This window comes from Dasypus novemcinctus, chromosome 15 (assembly GCF_030445035.2).
Source record: "Dasypus novemcinctus isolate mDasNov1 chromosome 15, mDasNov1.1.hap2, whole genome shotgun sequence".
NCBI lineage: Eukaryota > Metazoa > Chordata > Mammalia > Cingulata > Dasypodidae > Dasypus > Dasypus novemcinctus.
Window position 1 is genome coordinate 92612116 of NC_080687.1, and position 17050 is coordinate 92629165.

Genomic DNA, 17050 nt, shown 5'->3' on the forward strand with positions numbered 1-17050 from the left:
CGGGAAATCTCGAGTAAGCCAGGGGATCGGGGCATCGTTACTGAGCCACAGGCCTTGCCAGGAGAACCGAGACGGACTGACCATCCAGGGCTGCCCGGAACAGCGTCAGTTTGATAGCTGGGCAATGTGCTTACCAAAAACTTCTTCACCTAAGCAGCTCTGGAAATTCTAATACACTAATTGAGCTGGTTTTCTAGTAACATAAAATTTTAGAAGTTGACTCTTTGAGCTTAGCTCCCTGAAGGGTATTAACCAGACCCTCAGTTTTGCTTACGGGAGTAAGATAGCGTCTCAAAGCAAAACCAGACGGAACAGTATAAATCAGTAACTCTTCTCAGAGACAAAACGTATGATGTTCTGAGCAGTGGGCTGGGAAGGGAGCCGGGAAGGTCTTGCATCTGCACAACAATATCTAAACTGTGGTGAATTAGCGGCTGAAAACAAGAAAACGTTGAATGTGCTTGAGGCAACACAGGACTGAGAAATTGAGTAGACCCTCCTCACAAGATCGCTGCCATCACTTGCTTTTTTTTTTTCACTCGTTTTTCTTCTCCCCAAGCCCTCTCATTTGCCTATAAAAGCCCTAGCTCCCAGTCTTACTTTGAACTGGTTTTGGGAAGATTCCCCCAGTTTCCTGTTGTGCACTCGCAGTAAGTCACCTTCTCACTAAGAGACCTGTTTCTCCTCTGTGGTGCAGATCAGGTGGGCCCTTCTAGTAGAAATAGCAAGTCCCCCCCCCCCGAAAGCCCCAAGTCCTGGCAAACCAGGGTGGGGGTCCAACCAAGCCGACCACGCCCCCCCCCATAAGATGCCTGCAGTTTAATTTCCCCAGAGACTGCCCTTCGCCTGCTCCACCAACCCAATCCTACCCCTGCCTCACTTCTACAGGGAAATGTCTGTCTGTCTGTCTCCCCTGGAGGCCCTGCTCTCGAGGCTTCGGGTCCTCTCTGGCCGGGTCTGTAAAGGAGTGGGGTCTCGTTTGGTGTTACTGAGGGGCTGGGGTCGCCCATATCCCTTACCTCGACTCCAGACCTCGGAACGGGTCTCAGGAGCCCCGTGCCTTGCTCTCCACTCCAGGGGGGCTAGACTTGCCATTTGCAGTGGGTTGACTCATGACCTCCCAAAAAGACGTCACCCCAAGCGCCTGTGAATGCTACCCTATTTGGAAGCAGCATCTTGGCAGGTGCAGTTAAGGGTCTTGGGATGGGACCATCCTGGATTGGGGTAAACCCTAAATCCAACAACCTGTGTCCTCAGAAGAGGACAGAGGGGGAGACTCGGAGGAGAAGGCCACGCGAAGACTGAGGTGCTGCCGCCACAAACCAAGGAGCACCAGGAGTCCCCGGAAGCTGGAAGGGACGGGGAAGGGCAAATCCTAGAGCGACTCCTGGGTTCCAGCCTGCCGGCCCCCAGGGCTTGTTTGAAGCGACACAGCTTGAGGGGATTGGAGACCGGGTCCTAGGCAGCTGAGGCACCGTGGCGGCCTTCCTGCTCTGTCCTGCTTCCCGCTTCCAGGGCCTTCGTTTGTCCCGAGATGAGACGAGTATGAGAGGACACAGGGCCAGGGCTGGGAACAGACATTTCTCCCTGGTTTGGGGGCCTGCCTTCTCACAGGGCCGAGGCGAGTATCCAAAGCGACTTGCCTGGTGGCGTTATTTGCAGTTTGGTCTGGCTCGCGGCCAAGCTCCTTGAGGATGTGTGTCCTCGGAGCTGATTCTCAAGGCGCTGGAAGGTTAAATGCGTGCACCTGGCACGTTCTCCCTGGCACGGGCCTCCCAACCTGGGCTGACACTGCTGTGCATCCGTCAAGCAGCAGGTACCTGAAGGTGGCTGGTGTGACGCAGCACGTGGCCCAGAGGCTGGGCACCCAGACCAGCCAGCGGGACCTGTGTTTTGGGGAGGGGGAGCAGCCAGGCTGAGCCTGTGGGGAGCTGAGGCCTTACCTTGAACTTGGTGCCCAGGTTCAAGCAAATCTGCTTCTGTCGGTGGGCGGTGAAGCGGAGGAAGATCTTATCTTGGCTCTCGATAAATACCTTGATGTACTGGTTGATTTCCAAGGTGATGGGCTGGAACGGAGGTGCATGGACGTGGAGGTCCAGATCCCACCAGTTCCAGGCCTTCTGGCTTCTGCCGTGGGCAAAGTAGTAGCCCAGGTTGCGGCTCAGACTCAACCTAGATGGAGAAGCCCCGTCAGGCAGCCCCAGGGGCCCCCACAGCCGTTCCCGAGGCAGAGCACAGCCCCTGCCCCCTGCCCCCTCTTCCTTTTCCCCAGCCTTCTTTGTTCACTGTGATGGGTTCAAACTGGAGGGACCCCAGAAGATCATGTTCTTAGAACTAATCCTTTCCCGTGGGTGAGAACCTATTGTCGATGGGACCTTTTGATTAGTTCACAGGAGCAGGGCGTGGCCCAGGGCGGGTCTTAATCCTCTTACCAGAGTCCTTTATAAACGGGGTGACTACAGAGGGAGACACAGAGATGAAGCCCCAGAAGCTGACAGACATCTCGTCAAAGCACAAAGAAAAAGCCACCAGAGCAGGGAAAGTCACGCGAGCAAGGAGCTGAAATCAGTGGAACTCCAGAGAGAGGAAGCCAGAAGCTGAAGCAACAAAACCTGGAAGAGCAGGGAGAGCCCAGCAGATGCCGCCGTGTGCCTTGCCATGTGGCAGAGTTACCGAGGATCGCCAGCAGCTGATCTCGGCGAGAAAGCTTTGCATGAAGATGCCTGGGTTTGAACACGTTCATGGCCTCAGAACTGTCAGTTGACAGCCTAAAAACCCCCCTTTGTAAGAGCCAACCATGTCTGGTATATTGCTTTCAGCAGCTTTGAGCAAACTAAGGCACCCACTAAAAGATGCGCAGGCTCTCAGCTGTGGGGGAAGGCCCAGCAAGCACAGGGGAACCCAAGGCTGGGCCTGCTGCGCTGCGCTCCCCTCGCCTGCTGGCCCTGGCCCTCGCACCCAGGCTCTCCTTTCAGTCCCTGGGTCGTGCCTGCCTGTTACCTCACAGCCTTCGCCCGGCTGCTCTGAATGTCTTCCCAGCTCTGCTTATCTTCCAGGTTTCAGCTTAAATGTCGCCTCCTCAAAGAAGTCCTTTGTGACCAGCTTGTCTAGTTACCATATGATTCTCCATCCTTTGTTGGTTTCTTTTACCTCATTTACATATATACACCACATATACATATACATACACACATATTTATATGTACACACACATACAATATACATATATACATACACATATATAGACATACACATCCATATACACATATACATACACCTATATATATACATCATACATGTATACATATACACATATACACATACATATATATGCACTATGATGGTTTGAAGCTTTTTGGTCCCCAGAAAATATGATCTTAAAGCTAATCCATTCCTGTGGGTATAAACCTATTGTAGGGCCTTTTGATTAAGTTCCTTTAGTAAGGCGTGGCCCAGGGTGGGTCATAATCCTCTTACTGGAGTCCTTTATAAGAGACGGTGATTTAGGAAGACAGAGAAAAAGCCCTGGAAGCAAGAAGCTGAAACTGGAAGAGAAGGGAGAGACGAGCCGCCGCCGCCGTGCGCCTTGCCGTGTGACGGAGGAGTCCAGGATGGCCAGTAGCTGGGTTCTGGGGAGAAAGCACTGCCTTGATGATCTTGATTTGGACATTTTCTCCACCTTGAAACTGTAAGCTTGGAAACCAGTCAGTCCCCTTTGTAAAAGCCAAACCATTTCATGGAACCAGCACTTTGGCTGCCCAGAAGACTAAAGCACGTACCTGTACACATGCACACCCCACACACATGCACACTTTTGTAGTGTCTGTCCTCCCCCACCAAAAGCTACGCTCCAAGGGCAGGGCCCACGCCTGCCTCGCTCACTGCTGGACTTTTACCATCCAGCACCGTCCTAGCACCCACGTAAAGACGTGCCAGACAAGTGCCATGCCCCCAGCCTGACCTACAGGCTGTCTGTCCTTTCTTGACATGTCAGTCCTGCTGTGTCCCCCGGGCCTGCTGGCCTCTGCGTTTTGAATCCCATCAGCTTGAGAATCGGTGCCGTGGGAGTGACGGCGTCTCTCAGGCACTGAGTAAAGAAGGGACGCGATGCGGAGGCCAGGGGCAGGTGGGAGGAGAAGCCCGGGTTGTGGGCCGCCCTGCCCGCGTCCGTCTGGGCTGCCGGCGGGCCCTGGAGCGGGCTCGGCCGGCGGGGATGGCCTCGTTCACTCGCGTTAAGCTCTTCTGCTGCCTTCACATTGGGCCCCGGCCCATCTGACCTCAGGCACGGCGATGGACTGAAGACCCGGGCTCCCCAGGTTCGAAGCCCTGCTCTGCCACCCGCCAGCTGCAGGAGCTCGGGCCGCTTCCCCTCGCCACGCCTCCGTGTCCTCAGCTGTAAAGTGGACACCCTGATAGTTCCTTACAGCGTTGTGTGGGTAAAACACGGCCCCCTCGCCGGTTGGCGAGGCAGGTGAACCCCCCCCACCAGAGGCCCGAGCCCCGGCGGGCCTGGGGCTGCCCGCTGGGTGGGAGCCCCGAAACCTGGTGGGCAGCCTGCTCTGAGACCCTCAAGTCCAGGGGCCGGGGCGGGGTGCTGCTGTAGTGTCCACACACCCCGCCAACGCCAACCAGGGGAGGGCGCCTGCGGCCCTGCTGGGGGATGCGCCAGCGCCGCCCGGGGCACCACGAGCGCCCGCGGTGGGAAGGTGAGGGCGGACGCTGAGGAGAAGCTCCGCAAAGCTCTAGCGACTAGAGCCAGGCGGGCCCTGCCTAAACAACTTTCTTTTCAGGTGACCGGGTGGGTTCTTTATCCGCAAACTATTTCTCCCAGGGAGAAAGGGACTGCAGCTCAGACCATGAATTCCCTCAGACACCAAGTCCTTCCGTCGTGGGAGCGCAGTTGTCTCCGGACGAGGAACTCCGCTTGGTGCGGCCGCCGCGGGCCGGCCCTGTGCTGTGACTTCTGGGGACTGAGGGGCGCGGTGGAGGGACACCACGGCCACACGATGTGTGCGGCGCAGTGCCGAGTAAGGGAGGGTGAGAGAACGACAGCCGCACCCCCAGGGGCCTCCCCTGCCACTGGCGAGGGGGGGAGCGAAGGCGGGCGGGCAGAGCTGTGCCTGGGATGGGCGCAGGGGAGAGGGGATGCGGGGGTCTCTACAGGCTGCCCCGGGTCTGTGGAGAGGCGCTCCGAGGGCCATTTGCTGTGGTTTGTGAGGCCCCCTGGTCAGCTCCCAGCCCTAAGCCGGTCCCTTCCCCCTGGCTGAGGACGAGGAGGAGCTCAGGGTGGCCCCCTGGTCAGCTCCCAGCTCTAAGCAGGTCCCTCCCCCTGGCTGAGGACGAGGAGGAGCTCAGGGTGGCCCCCTGGTCAGCTCCCAGCTCTCAGCAGGTCCCTCCCCCTGGCTGAGGACGAGGAGGAGCTCAGAGTGGCCCCCTGGTCAGCTCCCAGCCCTAAGCAGGTCCTTCCCCCTGGCTGAGGATGAGGAGGAGCTCAGGGTGGCCCCCTGGTCAGCTCCCAGCTCTAAGCAGGTCCCTCCCCCTGGCTGAGGACGAGGAGGAGCTCAGGGTGGCCCCCTGGTCAGCTCCCAGCTCTCAGCAGGTCCCTCCCCCTGGCTGAGGACGAGGAGGAGCTCAGAGTGGCCCCCTGGTCAGCTCCCAGCCCTAAGCAGGTCCCTCCCCCTGGCTGAGGACGAGGAGGAGCTCAGGGTGACCCCCTGGTCAGCTCCCAGCTCTAAGCATGTCCTTCCCCCTGGCTGAGGATGAGGAGGAGCTCAGGGTGGCCCCCTGGTCAGCTCCCAGCTCTAAGCAGGTCCCTCCCCCTGGCTGAGGACGAGGAGGAGCTCAGGGTGGCCCCCTGGTCAGCTCCCAGCTCTAAGCATGTCCTTCCCCCTGGCTGAGGATGAGGAGGAGCTCAGGGTGGCACAGCTCCCAGCCCTAAGCAGGTCCCTCCCCCTGTCTGAGGACAAGGAGGAGCTCAGGGTGGCCCCCTGGTCAGCTCCCAGCTCTAAGCAGGTCCCTCCCCCTGGCTGAGGACGAGGAGGAGCCGGGGTAAGTGAGGACAGCGGTCAGCCTTGCTTCCAGCTCGTGAGGCTGCCGGGAGTCCCGCAGTGGTTGGCTTGCTTTCAGGACACCTTCCCAGGGCAAAAGGCCACGGGTCCCTGCGACGGAGACGGAGACGGGAGAGGAGAGGTGTGGGTTCCTGGGCCACAATCTGGCTGCGAGGTGGGGGCCTGGAGGCCCGGGGACAAAGCCGTTCTGGGCGAGAGAGCCAGAGCCCAGAGCAGGGCTGCCATCGCAGAGCTCCCGGGTCCTTTTCCTCAGAAGAGCGCCGCTTTCCCAGGCTCCTCGATGCACGGGCGTGAGCGCAATCAGACGGCACCGACGCGGGTGAGGGTCGCTGCCTGCGGCCTTTGAGAGGGACGGACAAGGGGTGGCTCTCCTCTGAGGTCTGTCTCATTTTGCAGGCTTGAGGGGAAGACAAAGGCGGTGGGGCTGCTGCCAGCAGCTCGTGGGCATTGATCGGCCTGGAGACTCGCTGGGAAGCTTTTTAAAAAACGCACCTCTCCAGGCCCCATCCCAGACCCACTGAACCAGGATTTTTTTTTTTTTAAGATTTATTTCTTTATTTAATTCCCCCCCCTCCCCCGGTTGTCTGTTCTCTGTGTCTATTTGCTGCGTCTTGTTTCTTTGTTCGCTTCTGTTGTCAGTCAGCAGCACGGGAAGTGTGGGCGGAGCCATTCCTGGGCAGGCTGCTCTTTCTTTCGCGCTGGGGGGCTCTCCTCACGGGCGCACTCCTTGTGCATGGGGCTCCCCTACGCGGGGGCACCCTTGTGCGCATCAGCACTGCGCATGACCAGCTCCACACGGGTCAAGGAGGCCCGGGGCTTGAACCGCGGACCTCCCATGTGGTAGACGGACGCCCTAACCACTGGGCCAAAGTCCGTTTCCCTGAAGCAGGATCTTGAGGGTGGGGGTCACCCCTTCTCCCAGATCTGAGCAATCATCTTCCCTTTGGTTTCGGCAGGCTGAGATCCAGGGATAAAATGAAGGCATCTCTTGTGTCCCTGATTTAATAACTTCTGAAAAAATGCTTTTTTTTTTTAAGGCCGGGTCAAAATGTTGCAAAGCTTTCCACCAGCTTTGATCTTACGTGTCACTCAGGGCTAGTGACTTATCCTTTCTGGGCCTCTGTTTCTGCATGATGAATAAAACGAGATGTTTCTCCATTTCTCCAATATCTCTTCTGGTCCTAAAATGTGGGGACGTTATGGAGAAGAGGCTTTTCTGTGTGTAGCCAGATGATCGTTGAGATAATTAACAGATTTGTTACCCCACTCCCCTTCTATTTTTGGACTTTGTACACTTCCTCCACCATCATATAACATTCTCTCTATGACCAGCCCTCAGGGCAGAGCAGATACCACCAAGAACAAAGAAGTTATTGGGAAATGGTGTTTTAGAAAACTCAAAGCAGAGAAAATAATCTTTAAAAAAAAAGCCAAGACTAGGAGAACGAAAAAAAATTTTTTGGAATAAAAAAAAAATGTTTTGACTTTGATGATCAAGAAAAAAGAAAAGTTAAAATTGATCCAAAATAATATGCATCTCCCACCCCTTGACCATTTAGAAAGGGAGGGAGGGGAAAATTCTGAAATGATAGAGTGCTTACACAAAATGACGGAATGAGTTAACTTGAATTAGTAAGATGAAGTTTTCCACCATTCCCAGAAGTGGGACTTTAACAACTAACTGCGATTATCACAAAATATTTCGAGACTGCATTATCACTCCTGTATTGATGACAGTGTATTCGTCTCCAATGCACTTACCAAACATTCTTGTCTGAGGCACCCAGAACAGGGAGCGACTGGTTCTTTCTCAGACATTTCTCTTAGGAAGTAGTTAGGAGATGAAGCCAGTGGGGTTGGTTGCTATGAGCCCATGAGTCCTATTTTATCCGTAGGGAAGCAGTGGCACCATGTGGACAGGGTACCTTCTCTCAGGGCAGGAATCCTGTCTTACTAGCCATTGTTACAGCCACCCCCATTTCCAACGGTGTTAGCTGGATGAATGAATTCCTAAGTGAGGGAGGTTTGCCTTGTGAGGGAAGAAGGCAGGGCAGACAGAATCAAACTCTAACTACACTGCTTGTCCACAGACTGAAGGTGTTTGAGACACATGACCCAAAGCTTACCAGATATCTCTGTTTTCATCGTAGAAGGTGGCATGCCCAGAGTTGGTGATTAGGGCTCGTAACTCCTTTTGTTTACTGTCTTCCAGAATGATGTATGTGAATGAGTTAATATTTGTTTCAAAGATAAGCATAGCCAGGTTTCCTGACGGGTAACTGGAAGGTGGTTAAGGCACAAGTGGTCCATCGGGATCCCCTGGAAGAGCCCTGCAGAGGAGGCCAGGTCTCGAAAAGGCACCGGGCCCCAGCCCCAAATCAATGTGTCAAGGTGAACATCCCTGCGCGCCTGTGGATACTGTATTTGACCTGTTCCATCAGGAAAGAGAACTTGGAAGACACATTCGTTGGGGTAGAGAATTAATTTTCCATCACCGCGATGCACCTGGGAAGAAAAGAGAAGCCCATGAAAAGTGTAAAGAAGCTGAATTTGTTCCAGTTCGAAGTATGACATTGTTGCTAGAGTGCTTTGGATTCCATCAACTTGGTTTCTAAATGCTCACATACTGGCCCACCCATCACAGGATGAACTTAGTGGGGAACACTGAACAAGAAACCTCCTGGCCCCAGCGTACTTGTCTATAGAATGAGGTAGCCGAACTGGATCAATGCGTGTGTTTAGATTTTAAACTAGTATTTTAATCACTCTAATGGGTATTGGTGAAATTTTTAAAATTTCTTATTGAATCAGTTTCAGTGAATTGTAGTATTCTAGGAAATTGTTCATTTTATGTACATTTTTAAAGGTATTGTCATAAAATGTGTGTCACAAATTGTTTAAAAAAATCTTTACTGTAATTACGTTTCTGTCTTCATTCATTATATCATTTATACCTTCTCATTTTTTTTTTTCCTGCATCAAACTTGCCAGAAGGTTTGCCTATTTTATTGGTCTTTTCAAAGAACCAGCTTTTGGTTTGTTGGATTTGATTATTTATGTTTTCTATTGTATCAGTTTATGCTCTTATTGTTACCATTTGTATCCTGGTCATTTCTGTGTGTTTTGTTTTGTTTCCTAATTGCTTGACTTGAATGCTGAACTCATTTCTTTCCATCCTCCTCCTCCTCCTTCTTTATAAGCACTTAAAACTGAAAAACTCCCCCACCAAATACTTTTTAGTTGTTTCTCATGAGTGCAGATATGTACCTTTCATTTTCACTCAATTCTAAATATTTTCAAACTTCTAATATGATTTTTTCTTTGACATACTAGTTATTTAGAAATGTGTTTTTAAATTTACAAATACATGAATTGCTTTTGATTATATTATTTTTATTATTATTAATTAAATTGCATTAGAGTCAACATAGTCTGTATGATATCAACTTTTTATTATTTGCTAAAACTTGTTTTGGGGAAACGGACTTGGCCCAGTGGTTAGGGCGTCTGTCTACCACATGGGAGGTCCGCAGTTCAAACCCCGGGCCTCCTTGACCCGTGTGGAGCTGGCCCATGTGCAGTGCTGATGCACGCAAGGAGTGCCGTACCATGCAGGGGTGTCCCCCACATAGGGGAGCCCCACACGCAAGGAGTGCACCCCGTAAGGAGAGCCGCCCAGCGCAAAAGAAAGTGCAGCCTGCCTAAGAATGGTGCCACCCACACGGAAAGCTGACACAACAAGATGATGCAAACAAAAAGAGACACAAATTCCCGTGCTGCTGACAACAGAAGTGGACAAAGAAGATGCAGCAAAGAGACACAGAGAACAGGCAACCAGGGTGGGGGGGGGGATGGGTAGGGGAGAGAAATAAATAAGTAAATAAAAATTTAAACAAACAAACAAAAAAAACTTGTTTTGTGTCCTAGAGTATAAAAGTTTCAAAGGATATAAATTCTCCAACTGTTGGGTTATAAGTTTGTGTGTACATATTCATGCTACTTTGACTTTATTAATAATGTGTTCAGAACTTATATATCATTTGTTTTTGTGTGTGTTTAATCTCTCAGTTATTGAGAGGGACATGTTAAAAATATTTTACTATGATTGTGGATTTGTTCATTTCTCCTTGTAATTCTGTCGGTTTTTGCTTTACATATTTTGAGGCTATGTTATTAGGTACATACATGTGTTGAATTGTTACATCTGTTTGAAACTTGTTCTTTTATTATTATGTAATGACTTTTTAACACTAATAACGATTCTTGCCTTGAAGTTTATTTTGTCTAATATTAATATTACTACACCAGCTTTTTAAAATTAGTATTGATTAGTAGTGGTCTGGTATATATATTTTCATCCTTTCATTTCCAAAATTCTGGTGTCTTTATGTTATAGACTATATACATTAAGATTTTATAATACTACAGTTTGAAAAACCTTGCCTTTTAACTCATGTTTAGTCAACTTACATTTATTATGTTTGTTGATTTGTACCATCTTCATTTTGGGCTTTTTATTTACCATATTTTTGTTTTTCTCTTTTCTGAGTTTCTATTTGATTGATTTTTAAATTTCTTTTTAAAAGAAGGTATGCAATCTTTTATATATTTTGATGGTTGGTTTTTAAAATAAAAATAGGTATACTTAATTTTTTACAAAATTTAATTTAAAATGGAATTTAGACCTAAATATAAAACGCAAAGCTACAAAACTTCTAGAAAACAGCATAGGAGACAATCTAGGTGCCCTTGGGTTTGGTGTTAAGTCTTTGGATACAACTCTAAAAGAATGATCCATGAAAGAAAAATAATGGGTAATTTGGACTTCATTAAAATTTAAAATTTCTGTTCTCTAAAAGAGATGGTTAAAAGAATGAGCAGAGAAGCTGCAGACCAGGAGAAAATATTTGCAAATGCTTATCTATTAAAAGACTTGTATCCAAAATATGCAAAGAATCCCTCAAACTCAATCATAAGAAAGCAAACAATCCAATTAAAAAATGGGCACAAGATCTGAACATTCCCTCACCAAAGAAGATACACAGTTGGGAAATAAACATATGAAAGAATGCTTCCTATTATAGAAGGAACTGCAAATTGAAACAACAATGAAATACCACTACACACCTACAAGAATGGCTATAATCCAAAAAAACTGACAATGCTAAATTCTGGCAAGGATATGGAGCAACAGAAACTCTTTCTTTCATTGCTGGTGGGAATGCAAAATGTTACAGGCACTTTGGAAGACAGTTTGGCAGATTCTTACAAAGCTAAACATAGTCTTAACATACAATCCAGGAATTGTGCTCCTAGCTATTTAGCCAAATGAGTTGAAAACTTATATACACACAAAATCTTATATATAAATATTTACAGCAACTTTATTCATAATTACCCCAACTAGGAAGCAACCAAAAGGTGAGTGGATAAACAAATTGCAGTATAGCTATACAATGGATTATTATTCAATGAAAAAAAGAAATGAGCTATCAAGACATGAAAACACATGGAGGAATCTTAAATGCTTATTAGTGGAAGTGAAAAAAACCAGTCTGAAAAGGCTGAATACTGTGTGATTCCAACTATATGACATTCTGGAAAGGCAAAACTATAGACAGAAAAATATGAGGGGGTGCCAAGGGTTCAGGGAAAGAAGGAGAGGGATGAAAAGGTGAAACACTAGTCTGTGTGATACTGTAATGGCAGGTACATGTCATTATGCATTTGTCAAAATCCATAGACTTGTATAACACAAAGAGTGAGCCCTAATGTAAATTATGGACTTTGTTTAATAATAATGTATCCATTAATGTACAATTGATGTTCATCAATTGTAATGAAGGTACCACACTAATGCAAATGGTTAATAATAGGGGAAAAGGTGAGTTGGGGAGAGAAGGGATAAGTGGAAACTCTCTGTACTAACTACCCAATTATCTGTACATCTAATACTGCTCTAAAAAAATAGTCTGTTAATAAACAGACATACTCAACTTACAAAGTTTAAAGTAAATGCCATCTCTGCCTGCCTTCTGCATAAAAAAAGAACCAAAAGAATGTTTTAAACTTGATCACACCAGTAATTTACCCAGTATTTTAATTCCACCTTGATTTTATACCCCCAACATTTATCCACATCTACCTATTCTTTGCACCATCGATGATCACAACTCACTTCCTTCTTCTGGGTTCAATTAAAAAAAATTGTTTCTCCCCCCTCCCTCCATTGTCTGCTCTCTGTGTCTATTCCCTGTGTGTTCTGTGTTTGCTTGTTTTCTCATTAGGAGGCTCCAGGAACCAATTCTGGGACCTTCCAGAGTGGGAGAGAGCTGATCATTCTCTTGTGCCACCTCAGCTCCCTGGTCTGCTGTGCCTCTCATTGTCTCTCCTCTGTGCTTCTTTTTGTTGTGTCATCTTGCTGTGCCAGCTCTCTGTGAGGGGCAGCACTCCTGCGTGGGGCAGCACTCGCCTGGGTCAGCTCACCACAAGGGCCAGCTTGCCGCCACCAGGACGCCCTGGGTACCTAACCCTGGACCTCCTAGATGGTAGGTGGGAGCCTAATTGCTTGAGCCACATTTGCTTCCCTGGATTCAATTTCTATATTCCTAAAATACATTCTTTAGTTGTTCTTTCAGTGGTGGTCAGTTTGTGGTAGGTTCTCTTAGTCTTTGTCTTTAGTTCATTTTCACCGAAGAATGAGAATTTAGCTGAGTGTTCCCTTAGCAATTTGAAGATAGTCTATTGTCTTGAATTTTTTATTGTTAGTGTTACAAGTCTGCTGTTAAACTTGTTATTTTTGGGAGTAGGTAATCTGTCTTTTCCTCATGGTTGTTTTAAAGCTCTCTTTACCGTTGGCCTTCTGCAGTTTCACTATGATGAGCTCATTGGTGGATTTGTTTTTGTTTATCTCTCATTGTGATTCCTGATATGTGGAATCATGTCACTAATTTTGAGAAGTTCTCAGCCTTATTTTTCTGAACAAAGCCTCTTTGCCAGGCAGTCTGTTCTTTTCTTCTGCGACGCCTATGAGACACACCTTGGATATTCATTTTCTATCGTTGTCCTTTTTTTTTTTTTAAGATTTATTTATTTTCCCCCTCCCCTCCCCGTCCCCGCCCCTGCCCTGCTGTTTTTTTTGCTGTCTGTGTCCATTCACTGTGTGAACTTCTGTATCTATTTCTCTTTTTCATCTTCTCTTCTCATCTTTCTTCTCCAGGATTCAGAGGGATTCGATCCTGGGGACCTCTGATGTGGAGAGAGGCTCCCTGTCAGTTGTGCCACCTTGGCACAGTTCCTGGTCTCTGCTGTGCTTCACCTTGACTCTCCCCTTCATATCTCTTTTGTGGCCTCATCATCTTGCTGCATGACTCACGTGGGCACTGGCTCACCACGTGGGCACTCGTGCAGGCACTCGGCTCACCTCACGGGTACTGGCTCACCATGCAGGCATGGTTTCTTTTCTTCTTCACCGGGAGGTCCCAGGGATCGAACCCGGGTCTCCCATATGGTAAGCAGAGGCCTTATCAGTTGAGCCACATCTGCTTCCCTCTGTCTTCTTTCATATGTGGTAGGGCATCCCTGGCTCTGTGGGCCCAGGGAGGCAATAAGAGGTAGAAGAGGAACTGTGCTTTTGTGGAACAGCTGGAGTCACCTTCTACGGTGGTCGGTAGATCCTGGAGACACCCCCATTTAATGTCACATAGGGGAGGGAGCCAGCCTTCTCCGGCCTGTGCCCCTCCCTGTGGGCTTCATTGACAATGAACCTCAGGCCTAACGGTAAGAGGAGCGAGGGGAACGATGGTAAGCTGTGCCTGCAGGTTCATTTGTATCCATGTAGCACACATCTTTCTCATTACTTGTTCGCTATTCAGTAATAAAGTGCAAGCAGCCTTGAACTGGGTCTGAGTCATCTTCATTCTTGTCACTTTCTAAACCTTGGCCTAAGTCACTCTGTGGGTCTGGGAAATTGTTCATATTTAGTTTTTGATTGACAAATTTTCCCTTCACCTGTACCTGGTTTTCTTTTGAACCTAACCTTTGACTTAAAGTCAATGATGACATTTTTCATTTCTATAAGTGCTATTAATATTTGGTTCTTTTTCATAGCAATTCCCCTAACCCTGTCCTCCCCCAACATCTCATGTTTGGATTCATTCTTTTTTTTTTTTTTTTTAAGATTTATTTATTTATTTCTCTCCCCTCCCCCTCCACCCCCCCCCCCCTTTGTCTGCTCTCTGTGTCTATTTGCTGCGTCTTCTTATGTCCGCTTCTGTTGTTGTCAGCGGCACGGGAATCTATGTTTCTTTTTGTTCCGTCATCATGTTGTGTCAGCGCTTCGTGTGTGCGGTGCCATTCCTGGGCAGGCTGCACTTTCTTTCCCACCCGGCAGCTCTCCTTACGGGGCACGCTCCTTGCGCGTGGGGCTCCCCTACGCGGGGGACACCCCTGCGTGGCAGGGCACTCCTTGCGCGCATCAGCACTGCGCATGGGCCAGCTCCACACAGGCCAGGAGGCCTGGGGTTTGAACCATAGACCTCCCATGTGGTAGACGGACGCCCTAACTGCTGGGCCAAGTCCACTTCCCTGGATTCATTCTTTTATTTCTAATTTTTAAAAATATGCTAACATTCTCTGTGAGATTGATCTATTGTGTAATTTTCTTAGGGGTTCTAATCCTGTGGTTTGTGTCTATTGAGTCGCACTTTGAATGGGTTGTTTCATGTGTTTTGTCAATTTGGGTTGTGAACTCTACTTTGGTGGGCTTTACGTATTCATATACTGTGTGGCCTGGATCAAAAGCGTGTTCTTCCAGAGTAGTTTTGCAATGGCTTTTACCAAGATCCCCAGAGGTATCACCGCTTTGGGTCCAGTTTTAATGTGAATTCAGCGGTTTGGGGTTCCCAGGCCATATATTAAGGCAAATATTTTTTTCCAGGCAGAGCCCAGGTGGAAACAGACAAGCTTTCTTGATGACTCTTTGTGACAGTAGACATATATATTTTCCCTGGCACGTATTTACTAGTGGTATAACCCTTTGAAGATTGATCTTTCCAATTTATGTGCGGGGCCTCGGTTCTCACTTGATGAGTCATGTAAGCATAAGGCTTTGTATCCTGTTTCCATACTGGTATTAAAACCCAATCCCCTAGATTGTCAAGACATGCCACTTTCAGTTTTTTTCAGCACATATGTCTACTGCAGAATTATTAGCTCACATTCTCACTGTTTCAGTTTTTAGTTTTCTCTTTATTTCTGGCATTGGTTATTTCTCTTACTTTCTGCATTTAAGAGGTTGCTCCTTAAACTTCATCTAAATTTTCCAGGTGTTTGTAGCAGGAAGACTTCTCAGGTTGTCTTAGTTTGCCAAAGGCTACCAATGAAAAGTATCAGAAATGGGTTGGGTTTTATAGTGGGAATTTTTTAAGAGGAAAATCTTACAGTTCTGAGGCTCTGCGAATGTCCAAATCAAGGCACCATCTGAGATGCTCTGTCTCAACAAAGTCACGTACTGGTGATCCTGGCACCCTGCCACGTGGTGGTGAGGCCCACGGCAGGGTTCTTCTCCTCAGCCTTGAGCTGCTCCGTGGGCCCAGCCCCTCGGGTGCCTCTTTCCATGCGTCTGTGCTCTGCTGATTCCAGACTCTGGGAACTCCCTCAGCTTCTCGGGGCTTCTCTGCCTTTCGGCAACTGTAGGTGAATCTCGAGTTCTTCTCTCCTTTCTCCATTCTTTTTTTTTTTTTTTTTTTTTTTTTTTTTTAAAGATTGATTTATTTATTTAATTTCCTCCCCTCCCCTGGTTGTCTGTTCTTGGTGTCTATTTGCTGCGTCTTGTTTCTTTGTCCGCTTCTGTTGTCGTCAGCGGCACGGGAAGTGTGGGCGGCGCCATTCCTGGGCAGACTGCTCTTTCTTTTCACGCTGGGCGGCTTTCCTCACGGGCGCACTCCTTGCGCGTGGGGCTCCCCCACGCGGGGGACACCCTTGCGTGGCACGGCACTCCTTGCGCGCATCAGCACTGCGCCTGGCCAGCTCCACACGGGTCAAGGAGGCCCGGGGTTTGAACCGCGGACCTCCCATATGGTAGACGGACGCCCTAACCACTGGGCCAAAGTCCGTTCCCATCCTTTCTCCATTCTTTCACGAGGCAAGATCAAAATAGCAACTTCCTTTTTCTATGTCCTATTTCTCTCTGTGCCTCTATTTGTAAAAGACCAAGCAGAAAAGTGGAGACCCAACCTGAGTCACACCTCACTGAAGTAGTCCAACAACAACAATCTCATCAAGTGATCTAAAGTGAATCTAGGGAAGCGGACTTGGCCCAGTGGTTAGGGTGTCCGTCTACCACATGGGAGGTCCACGGTTCAAGCCCCGGGCCTCCTTGACCCGTGTGGAGCTGGCCCATGCACAGTGCTGATGCTCGCAAGGAGTGCCCTGCCACGCAGGGGTGTCCCCCGTGTAGGGGAGCCCCAGGCTTGTGCCTCGTAAGGAGAGCCGCCCAGCGCGAAAGAAAGTGCAGCCTGCCCAGGAATGGCGCCGCCCACACGGAGAGCTGACACAACAAGATGACGCAACGAAAAGAAACACAGATTCTGGTGCCCCTGACCACAACAGAGGTGGACAAAGAAGAAGGTGCAACAAATAGACACAGAGAACAGACAATGGGGGCGGGAGAGGGGAAGGGGAGAGAAAGAAATAAATCTTTAAAAAAAACCCCAGATATTTAAAAAAAAATAAAGTGAATCTAATGCAATCAAAGGGTACCACACCCACAGAAAAAGATTAGTTTAAGAACATAATCTTTCGGGATTCAAAACAGAACTTCAAACTGTCATGCAAGTTATCTAGTATCCCGTAGTACTCTATCTGGAAGGAAGATCAGTGACTTTTCTTTGAGGTATCAGGGCAGGGGATTGAACCTGGGACCTTGTATGTGGGAAGCCGGAGCTCCACCACTGAGCCACATCGGCTCCCCTGAGTTGGTG

The 17050-nt window shown here is 48.7% G+C and overlaps 1 protein-coding gene across 1 annotated transcript in view; it reads right to left on the bottom strand.

Moving 5' to 3' along the window:
• The window catches only part of ERICH6B (glutamate rich 6B), a 41153-nt gene that overhangs the window by 7976 nt on the left and 16127 nt on the right, over positions 1-17050 (bottom strand). The window contains exons 6-8 of the mRNA XM_058276850.2: positions 8488-8573; positions 8195-8347; positions 1944-2172 (exon numbers count right to left, since the gene is read on the bottom strand). Of these exons, the coding sequence (XP_058132833.2) occupies positions 1944-2172; positions 8195-8347; positions 8488-8573 (468 nt within the window). The remainder of the gene's footprint in view (positions 1-1943; positions 2173-8194; positions 8348-8487; positions 8574-17050) is intronic.